The 13,144-nt window shown below is 38.5% G+C and overlaps 1 protein-coding gene across 2 annotated transcripts in view; it reads right to left on the bottom strand.

The window, feature by feature from the left end:
* Window positions 1–2,764: 2,764 nt before the first annotated feature.
* The window catches only part of epha7 (eph receptor A7), a 125,552-nt gene continuing 115,172 nt past the window's right edge, over window positions 2,765–13,144 (bottom strand). For both annotated transcript variants that reach the window (XM_063001847.1, XM_063001846.1), the window contains exons 12-17: window positions 12,053–12,114; window positions 10,899–11,108; window positions 9,777–9,926; window positions 5,820–6,013; window positions 5,016–5,171; window positions 2,765–3,574 (exon numbers count right to left, since the gene is read on the bottom strand). In XM_063001847.1, the coding sequence (XP_062857917.1) occupies window positions 3,460–3,574; window positions 5,016–5,171; window positions 5,820–6,013; window positions 9,777–9,926; window positions 10,899–11,108; window positions 12,053–12,114 (887 nt within the window). In that variant the 3' untranslated portion in view covers window positions 2,765–3,459. The remainder of the gene's footprint in view (window positions 3,575–5,015; window positions 5,172–5,819; window positions 6,014–9,776; window positions 9,927–10,898; window positions 11,109–12,052; window positions 12,115–13,144) is intronic.

Raw genomic sequence — 13,144 nt, forward strand, 5'->3', positions numbered from 1 at the left:
AGCGACTTACACTATGAGCTGAACACAATGAGCAACTGAGGGTTAAGGGCCTTGCTCAGGGACCCACCAGTGGCAACTTGGCAACCTTCTGTTTACTAGTCCAGTACCTTAACCACTGAGCTATCACTGTCGAAGTAAAGTAAAGAAGTAAAGACTATGCGCTATTGCTTCTGATATGGACCAACAGAAGTGCTACTATGGCTCAAACTGCAGATCATTTTAATTCTGGTGATAAAGTAAATGTAAAACCCTTCTGTGTATGGAGCTGTATTCTTGCAGGAGGTCAAAGTGCTCATGCTCCTGTCCACCATCAAAAGCACCTACAATGAGCACACAGGCATTCATCTGATCTTCTGCATCGCTTACATGCAGAAGAAATGATGCCAGGATGCACTGTAGGACGATCCACCTCATACATAAGTCAAAGCACCTGCTGGTTATATCTTGGATAATGATACCACATGACGTCTTCAGATGTCTTGTGGAATTCATATCATGGTCTGTTTTGACAGCATATTAAGTGGGTGGTTCTAATGTTTTGGCTAATCTGTGTATATTCTGTGTTATTTCACCACTTTTGTTTTTTAATAGATATTTTCACTTTAAATTTACACACAATATAATTAAACTAATTGAAATAATTAAAAATAATTGGAGAATATTCAGAAACCATGAATTAGTACTTCAAGAAATCCAATGTTGTCAAGTACAGCAGAAACAAAATCTACAGAAAGAATAAATAGCTTTTTGCAGCATAGTGGTGTCATTTTGGTCTAATCTCCCTGGAAATCAAGGTTAAGAAGATTTTCATGGATTCCCAGTTTAAAATCATTCATAATTTAAAAAAAGATTTGTCAGTGGATTGGCTAGGCCATAAAAGCATTTTTATCTACTTTTTTGTAGTATTTCAGCTTTAATTTTAATCTTGATTTAGGTTATTGGCCAAATTAAGTTGGTTTTTATAGAACCAACCCCATATCATGATGCTCCCACCTTTTACTTTACTATGGGTATGATATTCTTGGGAACATAAAAACAATTATTTGGTCTAATTTACAACCTTATGTGTGTACAGTTGAAGTGGATATTATCATTGGGCATGAAAGTGGTTGAATACTTGCTTCCCATTAGTGTATATTTACATTCAGAACATAAGTCTGGATTATGGGTACACCTGGGTTGTCTGGGTTGTGCATGGGTGGTGTACAAAAAGAAAATAGAACAGGCCCTGTGATTGCTTGACCTCTAAAGTAAGAACATTTTGTGGGTCTATGGGGGGATTTTGCTGGCATGGTATTAGTCCACCTGTCCCTTTAGAAGGAAAAACAATTACAAATGATTAAACCGATATTTTAACTAGTCACATTGGTCTCTTCCAGGTTGATATTGCTTTTTAACAGGGCATGAGGGGTCACCAAATAGTTTAGTACAAAAATTATATAAAAACAAGGTGCAGTGTCTTTTACAGTTACCAGATCTCTACTAATCTGGATATTTTAGAAACTGGGAACCTGGAAACTTAAGATTTAAAAAAAGGCTTGAGATTATTGTTAGTAAGTAAAAAATAATAATAATTTACTGTTTGTCAGCTCTCTCCTAGTTCAGTTGCCATTTCCCACAATCTAACTTAGTCATCTATCACGCAGCAGCTACAAACTGAGAAGATCAGGTCTAGCTAGTGAGTAAAATTGGACCCGATTGAGGTAAAACAAGATTGGCATCACTTCCACCCTCAATGGAGTGCCAGTTACGCTTTCTAGGACTCCTAAGCATGGATGTCAGGGGCACTGCTGTATCCGAAGCTCTACATTTTACTGAAGTCACTCAAAACCCCACTGCATGTGTTTATAATTAAAAGGAGGGTCATGCCAAAGCTGAGCTAAATCAACTCATTTCCCAATGATTATTGTTATTCTTCAGTGTAACTGTATAGTGGCCAAAAAATCCCAAAACAAACACCAGTCCTTTTTTCGTTAAATTAAAAAGGGGAAATTGGCGATCCAAAGACGTATACAATCCCGGGAACGAATCCAAACATGGATCGTGGGTGTCATGGCACTCAGAGATTGGCTTAAACTATTGATTATAAAGGAAGAGCAGAATTGCAAAACAAACAAAAGAACACATTCTTGTGGTTCTAGACAGGAAACCTGATCCTCATATTTAAATATAAACCAAATTCCCCCCAACCTTTTTAGATCAATGCAGCCTGTCTAAATTACATGATGAAAATGATTAAGATCTACATAGCACCTTAATATCACAAAGAAGAACCATCTTGGTTATTATTGCTCTGATTAATCAGTCTCGTCCGGACTTGTAATGTATCTCTTTCCGTCTAGATCCACACTGCCTAGTTCAGAAGTCAAGAACAGTAAAGACAAGCACATTCTGCAGAAATTAAATTCCTGAAGGTTCGAAATCATTCAGCCAAAGAAAAGCATCAATATCTGTCAGTTAAGATGTTGAGGTCGAAAGTTTACATACACTTATATAGGACAATTATTTGCTGGCAGTCTTGCAGTTATAATTATATTCTGTAATGGTTCATATTTTGTCACAAAAAATGATATCCAAAGACTGCCATTATACAAACAAGTGTGTGTAAACTTCTGACCTCAAGCACAAGTTCCAAAACAACATGAAAACTAAAGAGTTCGCAAAGCCAAACAATCAGCTTTAGATCAAAACCATTTTATATTAAATATTATACTGAATAATGTGAAGACACCTTATAAAACAGCATAATAAAAGACAAACGGGAAAACAAGATGCGTTCAAGTGTTGAAAAATTACATTGGACCTAGTTTTCAAGAATCAGTCTGAAGCGAGTCAGCTGTCATTGTAAGTTCACGCTTGGTTTTCAGATGCGCCACAAAACCTTCCTTGACCCTCCGTCTGGGTGTCCATTAAGACGAAATTCTCTCATTGATTGCAAATCTGAAAGAGAGTGACGCTCTTTTGGAAAACCGACTTTATTACCCTGTTGTCAAATTCACGCGTTAAAATCCGAAAGGCATACTGTCAAACTCAAACAAATCGAAATCTAAAAATAACGGAAGCTACGACATTTTATTTGAGTATCAGCATGGCTATCAGGACAAAAAAGAACTCAAAGGTTTTCTTGTTCGGGGTTTTATTTTGTGCACTGTCAAAAAGTCTTATAAAATTTCCTTATTCTAGAGAAGTCCTTCCCAACGATGACTGAAAAAAGTTTAAAAAAAGCATCAAACCGCTTCGTCTTTCCGCCGTCGTACCCAGGTAGTAAGAATTCTCTCTGTTAGTTCAGCACCTTCAGAAACAGTCCTTTCCCTGTCATTTCTGGAAGAGTTACCGTTCAAGAGAGACATCTTGTGGTTTTATTACTGTTATGCATTTTGTGGAAATGATCCACTTGTCTTTATGAGTCCCCGCCCTCTTTCATGGTGGCGGCGCTGGGAGTCGCTCGGGTGCAGTCCATCACACCTGGACTCCTGTACCGTGCAGGTGTAGCATCTGCGCTCTCATGGTTTGTATACTGCTCATGACTTTCTTCTGATGGCCCACCAGCGAGATTCCCAAACTCATCACGTCCCTGCGGACACAAACACAGACTCATTAGTTACCAGCCCCCAGTGGTCAGGATTTATAGACTAGCACTTTATTCTGCTAATAGAGAGCAGACAGGAGGTAAAATATCTGGTTAGCTTAGACCAGGACATAGACTAGCAACCAAGAATGGGGGTGAATGAGTGAGCTTGTAAAACTTCCCATGAAGCTGGACTGGAAGCTGGAAGTCTGATAACCTGCATACTGGGTTAAGTTTCTATAATTAATAATAGACACCCGTTAGTGTAGCTAAAACAGCCGAACTTAATAATTAGGAGGTGTGTCCACATACGCTTGAACATAACGATGTAATCTGGTATATTTAATTAGCGGCATAATTTGAAACAGTGTGAGGACTCTGTGTAAAAGACTATAGCACTAAATTTAGGGAGAAAATTAAGGCAAGATGTAGATGTAGGTAAGTGGGCCATCTTCATACTCATAGCAAGAGGGTATAGCACTACTGATGGTACCTACTTTTGAAAAATAAGGATAGCTTATGTGTATTTTTCTCTCAACTCAATTCATAATAATAATAATACATTTTAAAAATGTATTATTTAAAACCATCAAAACATAAAATAATTAAAAACTATATTAAAATTTATAAAATCAGTCTAAACTATTTTCTATTGTTGCTTTGTGCATAAGCCTATACAAATAGGCTTATAATATTTTTTTGTATTTATTTGTATTTTATTTAGCTAAACTGATATTTAGTACTTTGTTGTCATAATTGCCATAAAACTATAAAAATGGACATTTTTATTTACCATATCTTTAAGAAAAATTGCATAAGATAACAATATTAATTAATTTGATTATTTGTTTTCCTATTTAAACTACTTTTTTTCTTTTTCTTTCAGCTTCTCCCGTATTTAGCGGTTTCCACAGTGGATCTGGTTCTTTTATCCAGGCCTGGCTGGGACCAGCACTGAGAGTGTACTGACAAGTCCACCCCCCAAATGGCTATGCTGTTTTTGTCCACCCCATTTCCTTTACATTATAAAAATATTATATATATGTATTATATACTGTATATATAATGGTGTAAATATAAGAATCCTAAATAAAACTGTTTAAAAACCTTTAAAATAAGATTTTTATTATACATTTCAATGTTTTTTGTGATAGACTGGCTTAGCTAGTTGGCTGCTGAATGTTTATAATAGATAATAATGTGTAATATATTAAACACGTTACATGCATTTTACATACTTGTGTTGGTAAAATAAATAAATAAAATAAAATAAAAGAGAAAGAGAGAGCGAGAGAGAGAGAGAGAGAGAGAGAGAGAGAGAGAGAGAGAGAGAGAGAGAGATAGAGAGAGAGAGAGAGAGAGAGAGAAATGGACATGGTCTGTTCTAGTCATGACCGAGCAGTTAATTTAATATAGAAAATAAAATAGTAAATAAATGATCTCTTACTCTATAGTCATTCTTGCGACAGACTCGAGTGAGCTGTAACCGGCTGCTGTGAAGTTATCTTTATATCTCTCCATCTTGATGGCTTCCAACCACTCGGACACCGAGCAGAATGAGCTAAAGTCTGGAGGGCTTTGGTCCAGCAGTGGACTGATGGGTCTGAAAATGACAGGAAATGAACATGATCGCCCCCAAAACAATGAGCCTCGTGGGCTTCAAGTGGAATCTTACAGTTTGCAGTTTCTTTGCTCTAGGTAACGTGAGACCACCAGACCAGAAGTTCAACATCTTTTAGTGTAACATCTAATCACAATTCCAGTCCTCCAGCTAATTTCTCTTCATTTCTGTGGTCGTTATTTTCCTTCCCAGAGGTAAAGCTGGGAGCCAGAGTCCATCTAAAAATGATGGCTAAGTGGACCAGGCTCCTGCAGTTTCTCAGGTTATGTCCTCCATCTCAGTCAGGTACAAGTGGGGCTCAAGCCGTGCTCCTGTCCTAAATGGATTTCATCTGATAAATGCCACAGTGGGTGCCAGAACCCACACAGAACTCAAAAAAAGTCTCTTATTACGCTGAGTGATTGAAAGGCCTGGTGTTGACCGTACAGCCATGGGAATTGTGTCACTCTGACGATTTTGCTGGATTTATTTTGGTGGACATTGGGATTGTGTCCTAAATCCAGTTACACCAAAAATCCAGAAGTAATAACAAAGCAATAATGGATGGAACATAAATGTTAGGAGAATTTTATTTGCTGTGGATGACTAATGTTTGAGGATTATTCTCGATGGAGAAGTTGTGCTGCTTACCTCGTGCATGTCCCGACTGGTGTTTTCAATGTGCTGGGATTGCGGATCATTTTGTCCAGAATGGCGACTATCTGGTCAAATTTGGGACGTTCTGATCGATCCTTCTGCCAGCAGTCGAGCATGAGCTGGTGGAGGCCTGGAGGGCAGTCCATGGGCGCTGGAAGACGATACCCCTCCTCTATAGCCTTGATGACCTTTAAGAGAGACGTAGTCAAAGCGTCACATCATTTTTGTATACATTTCATCCCATTTACTCTAATGTAATATGTAGGGCCCTATTAAACTTTGCTAAACTAACTAAAATCAGCTTCATTTCACAGATTTGTACAGAAAAGAGCCACATTTCATGGCAGTCATTAAATTACACTCATAAATTGAGTCATAGAGTAAATGGAAGCTACAATACACAGCACAGCCTACCTTAAAGGTTGAATGTAAACCTAAAACATTCAGCAATGGTGCTCTGTCTCAAATACAAAAATTCTTGTCCATGTTTTGACCCCCCTCTGCATCCACAGAATTGGCTAGAAGTTTCCCAAACCCAGTTACCGAGTCGTGATTGAATTAAAACAACAAGTTTCAACAAAACAAACCCCAACAAACATCATGTGCATACTGAACAAAAGCCTGTAGTCAGAATTATAATATATTTTATTATTTTTATTAGGTTCTGTTTAGACTTCTTTTCTTCGTACCAATCCAACCTACACTGGCTTAGTGATCGCCCACACCAGCCAACAATATTCCAGACTTAATTAAAACAAGTTTCAACATAACAAAGAATTTCCAATGAAGTCATGGACACTTGAACCTATCACCACGGTCCGTTAACGACCCCACTATTTATCATTTTCAACAGATGGACATGTAAGACGTTCTTATTAAGAAGTTCTGATAAATCCTAAACACTCCAGGCTTTCAGAAGTTTATTTTGGGGAAATTCTTAGCAGCACTCTTAAAGCACTTTAAACCAGGATTTTCCAAACTGCCTAAATGGCCTGTTGGACCAGAGAATTTGCTTTCAGAGACAATAATAAAAAAAGAAAGAAAAGAAGCTAAAGTTCCAAAACTAACACAGATCAGGATCAGGTTGTTATTGCACGTCCAGCGCTCGGCCATTCTTTCTTTTCTTTAGCTTTTAATCAGCGGTTGTACAAACAAAGGCCTCATCAAGTAAATCTTTCACGGTTTACCTCCGGCTTTGAAATGTATTAAGAAGCGGATGAAATAGGTAAAACAGATGCATGGAACTGTGGTCAGACCTGCGATACCACCCAAGGTCACACTATTTGAGGTATTTCGTGACATACATGATAACTAGGGGTAATGTAGAGCAGGACGTGTGCCCCCTTCCGTGTGCTGACCTTGAACTTGCCCTCGTATACCTCCTCAACTCGATCTTAGTTCAGTTAATGACGTATCAGTTAATCAGAGGCGTACTAGGTTCCCTCATTAGTGCACTCTTTTTATACAGTTCAGGGGTTTGGGCAGGTGTAGCCTAGGGGTAAAGTTACTGGACTAGTAAAGCATATTCAAACCCCACCACTGCCAGGTTGCCACTGTTGGGCCCTTGAGCAAGACCCTTAACTCTCATGTTCTTAGACTGTATAATGTAAGTCACTTTGGATAATACTCACTCTCACTCCAGTTAGGGTCACGAGGGGGGTGTGGTTGGGTTGCCTATCCCAGCTTTTCAGTGGGCGCAAGGCACACAGTAACACCCTGGACGGGCGCCAGTCCATCGCAGGGCAGACAAACACACACACCCATTCACCTATAGGGCAATTTTAGTGTCTCCAATTAACCTGCCTGCACGTTTTTGGACTGTGGGAGGAAACCGGAGCTCCCGGAGGAAACCCACGCAGACACAAGGAGAACATGCAAACTCCACACGGAAAGGACCCGGACTGCCCCGCCTGGGGATCGAACCCAGGACCTTCTTGCTGTGAGGCGACAGTGCTACCCACCAAGCCACCGTGACACCCACTTTGGATAACAGCATCTGCTAAAAGCCAAAGATGTAAATGTTACTGGACCAGCTTTTGTGTATGCATCGCTCTCAGGCTACATTCACAAAGCAGGGCATCAAACCCACCCATTTACTCGGTGCATCTTGGGAACATGTATTGTAGCCAGTCCACATACAGGCATGTCTTTAACTGACATGGAAAGACCAAACCCAAGTCTCCGGGACTCATATTGCTATGCAACAACACGCTTTAAACCTGGCCCTTATGGCGCTCCGTATTCCTGACAGGCCTCAACGTCAGTGATTCCTGTGCCCTGTCAAGACGTTCCTCAGGGTGAGTCGAAAGAGAGCGAGAGAAACATTTACATTTCCACAACACTTTACACACTTTGACACTTCCCTCTCTGTAGATTCCCAAGTTTGGTCTAAATAGACGAGACCAGAATAGCAGATGAACCTGACGAGTGGGTAAACAGACGATCTGTGGGAGACGGGAAAAAACACAGCGCTGAACCCTGCCAGTCTTACTTTTGTTGACTCATACTTAGCTAGTTCACTCGAATCAGGCCCAGAAAAAAATGGTATTTTTTATTGAGCGTCCGTATGAATAAGCAGGGCGTGAGAATGTAGGGTGCTGTCGGGACTCGCGAACACACCGGTGCTGGATTTACGGACTGAGGATTTAATAAGCCTGTCTTGGTTGACGTGACATGTTTAATCCAAATGTGTTTATTTTCAGATATTGTTCGTCCATTTATCTTTATTAACTGATCATCCTGATCACACACTGTGCAGGAATACACCCGGGGCAGGGGGCAATCTGTAGTAGGGCCCCACACACACAATTTAATCACTCGTTCATGCATAAAAGACAATTTTGAGAAGCTGGATAACTAAAGCGCTACATAATAAATGAGCCTTTTCCTGTGTATTATGCAGTTTGCTGTGAAATAAAAAATTTAAGGCTTGTGTTTTGCAATATAACGTTTTTCATTTGTGCAGCGTTCAAGTGCCTCACGTTTACTGGTTAAACTGTGTTTAACTGCGTGTCTTTAGAGTAAGTAAGAAATAAACTGTACATAGACAAACTATCAGGAGCTTAATACTTTACTGGCTTGTTCTATTGAGGCACAGCACAGACAACACGTGATTACACAAGATGATCACGTGTATAGAGAAGCACACTTTTCCATTGATTATGGAATCCCCAAAGAGACAAAATGAACTCAATTTTGTTCACTCATTGCAATCCTACGGCAATTCAGTTACCAATCGGTTAGTCAAAATGTGGGCAAATTTTCCTACATGTTTTTGAAAGGTGGAAGAAAATGGGAAACACAAAGAAACACTGGAAAGTCCTTGCAGAAGGTGAAGACAGATTGCTGGTCATCAAAACCTGTGTTGCTGTGTGTTACTAACAGTTATTCATTCAATCAGCTTCATCCTGATCAGGGTGGTGGTGGGTCCAGTGCCAACCAGAAACACTAGGCAGCAGACAGGGACGTATCCCAAACATCATGCTAATTCCTTGCATTATACAGAATATACAAGAAGACTTGGACTTGAACAATTGCTAACAGGTATAAATATAAATCAATTATACAGTATAAATGAAATTACAATTGTTTCCAATTTTGCAGCAAGAGTTTAGGGAAGGCCCTGTCCTCTTCCAGTATGACTGTTCCCCTGTGCACAAAGCAAGCTCTATAAAGACATGCACAGAGCCCTGACCTCAGCCCCACTAAACAGCGGAATGAACTGGAACATCAATTGAGGCCCAGCCATACAAATGCTCTTTTAACTGCAATCCCCACAGACATACTTCAAAGTCTTGTAAGAAGCCTTCTCAGAAGAGCTGAAAAGTTCACATACAATTCGTTTTTGAAATAGGATGTCAAACAAGCTCATGCTCAGGTGTCCAAATACTTTCGGCAATGTAGTGTATACATCTATATAAACATCTGAAAAGCATGGAAACAGTGACTCACATCTTGATTGGACATGTCCCAGTAAGGCCGCTCCCCGTAGGACATGACCTCCCACATGACGATCCCGTAGCTCCACACGTCGCTGGCCGAGGTGAATTTACGGTACTGAATGGCCTCCATGGCCGTCCACCGGACCGGAATCTTTCCACCCTGTTAGGTAAAATGCAGGTCAGTCGCTGGAGCAAACATCAAATGCATTACATCCTGCATCCTCCCCTAAAAACGCCAATCAGAGGAGAGTCACGGCTTGGCGTGCGGTTGCATCAGCGTCGCTGTTCGTGTACCTGATTTCACTGTGAGCACGCAATAATCCTAATGTACTGTTTACCTAGCAACAGCTTTCTCAGCAACTCAGCTTATTTAATTCAGTTTTATAGCAAAACTGTGGGCAGGTTGCATTCAGAACGGCTCAGAAAGTTTACATACAGTGGTAAGAAACGCATGTTGTGGCATTTTCAGGATTGTTTATTTACTGTGACTGATTGGATCACATAATTCTTCATTAAAAATGTACACAAATTTGTGGTGCTCAGGTGGCTTGTGAGTTCGTATCTCAGCTCTGCTGCCGGTAGGCTGGGCGCCTACAGTGCAGTTGTAGCCTAGTGGTTAAGGTATTGGACTAGTAATCAAAAGGTCCCTGGTTCAAGCTGCCAGGTCGTCACTGTTGGGCCCTTGAGCAAGGCCCTTAATCCTCAATTGCTTAGACAGTATACTGTCACAGTACTGTAAGTCGCGTACTTTCTCTGTGCCCAAACAAACAGAGATGGTTTACAAGGTACAAGGTACACATACAGTAGATCACACTACTCCTTCTGTATTTCTCTACCACATCTGCTTTCAGCTTGACCCAACAAGAGCTGGCGCTTTATAAGGGGGTGAATCTCTATCCGGCCTCCAAACATGATCAGATTTGTTTGTGGTGCCTTATTAATTACAGAATCAGGGGGCAAATAATTTAAACCCTTAATAAAACATGTTCTGTATTTTTTATTGTATTAAATTTGGTCACTCTGAATGAAACGTGAAGTCAAAGCCGCTCGTGTACTGTACCACCACCATGCTGCAGTAGAATCAGGTATTCTGAAGGTGAAGGCTGCACTCAGGGGTTTTTTATTGACTCACAGTGGTGGTATAGACAGCCTCAGGGTCGTCGTCGATCACTCTGGACAGGCCGAAGTCCGACACTTTACACACGAGGTTGCTGTTGACGAGGATGTTGCGCGCCGCAAGGTCGCGATGCACGTAGCCCATGTCTGACAGGTAGCGCATGCCAGCGGCGATACCACGCAGCATGCCCACCAGCTGGATCACCGTGAACTGTCCATCATTTTTCTGCAAAAAAACACAGAATGTACTAAGTGATTTTCCCAATCCTCAAAAGTTAATAACTACAATTATTATTATTTTATAAACTTCTAAATAAAGACTTTTAATTCCATGTGCACACTGGTACACTGCACATGTATTTAAACAGTGTGTTAGCTTGTGCACACTAAATAGTCTGTTACACCAGACTTGTATTTATCCCTTAAGGGAAATTATAGAAATTAGAAATTAATTCTGCTTTGGAAAAATGAGTCAAGAAAAATACAAAAAACAGTTCATTGTATTATTTACTGGAAAAAATAGCTTACACTACCTGTAAAATATTATGTGCATAATAATAATAATAATAATAATAATAATAATAATAATAATAATAAATTATAATTATAATAATAATAATTATTATTATTATTTTTTTTTTTCCTGGGGAGAATTGGCTAACACTACCAGTGAAATATATAATACTAATACTAATACTACTACTACTACTACTACTACTACTACTAATAATAATAATAATATTTACTGTAACAGTAAATATACACAAGCAATTTAAACATAAATGAATTAATAAAGAAATAAATAAATGACAAAACCAGACTTATAATTATAAAACTTTAAACTATAATTATACATTTTTTTAATATAATAAAATATGAAAATTGCATAAAAACCCAAAGTAAAAATAAATAAAAACCATAAAAATAATACACAAAAGTCCAGGCAAGTCTTATTTTAGTCTTTCAGTCTTATTGTTGTTTTTAATTATTTACAAATTTAAAACACAACAACAATTATCTAATATAAAAAATGCTCTTTATGTTCAGGTCAACATAAAGCATGCTTTCATACGACAACCAAATGTAAATATTTTACATAAAAAATTGCAATTTACAGTTTCCATAAAATAATTAAACATGAGCCGGTTCAGTATTAAGTCCGGTACTCACCCTGAGGAAGGCATCCAGCGCTCCGTTCTCCATGTACTCGATTACGATCATGACCGGCTTGCCTGGCAGAGAGAAGAGTAAACTCTATTAGATGCAGAGTTGTGAAGATAAACTCCATCCACTTAGTGTGTAAAGCTGTAATGAGAGAAAATAACTGGAGCGCAGCTCACTGTGGAAAGCAGAGTGCAGAGTAAATTCCTTCTTCTTTACCATTAACTGCTCCACTCCAGTTTCTATTATCCAGTTAATGTTGTCAGTGCTGAGGCTCTGGATCAGATCCAATTACACAGCTGTGCTTAAGTCATTCACTAATCAACCAGCCCAGCTGACTTTCATCAGAAGTTACTATTGATTTTTTTTTTAATCTACTGCACACAGATTTGAACCCACAACCTTCTGCTCACTAGTGAAGTTACAGAATATGACGTTATTGTGTATAGTATGTGAAACATACAAAAACATGTTTGTTGTTAATGTACTGGACTAGAAATCAAAAGGTCACTGATTCAAGCCTCACATCTGCCAGGTTGCCACTGTTACGCCCTTGAGCAAGGCCCTTAACCCTCAATTGCTTAGACTGTATACTGTCACAGTACTGCAAATCACTTAAAAGTGTCTTCTAAGTGTCTTAAATGTAAACACATCCTTCACATGCAACTGCCTAAATGTGGCTTTTAAATGCATTTTACTGTATGCAAAACCTTATAAATTGCACCAAATAAAACAACAAAAAAAAACATATTATTATTATTGTTGTTGTTAGTATTATTATTATTGTTGTTGTTTTGTTGTTATTCTTTTAATTATTATTATTATCATTATTATTAAGAATAATAATATTCGTATTTCTTCTATTATTATTTTTTATCAATATTGTTATTATTATTATTTTTATTACTTTCATATTTATTACTATTAGTACTATTATTATTTTTATTATTATTACTACTACTTTGGCTTTTTAATGTATTTTATTGCATAATAATTATGTTAGATCATTTGCAAATCTTTATAAAGTAAAACTAAACAAAACATATTATTCTTACTGCTAATATATTTATTATTTAATTGTTATTATTATTACTATTATTA

The sequence above is a fragment of the Trichomycterus rosablanca genome, chromosome 9 (assembly GCF_030014385.1).
Source record: "Trichomycterus rosablanca isolate fTriRos1 chromosome 9, fTriRos1.hap1, whole genome shotgun sequence".
Classification (NCBI taxonomy): Eukaryota; Metazoa; Chordata; class Actinopteri; order Siluriformes; family Trichomycteridae; genus Trichomycterus; species Trichomycterus rosablanca.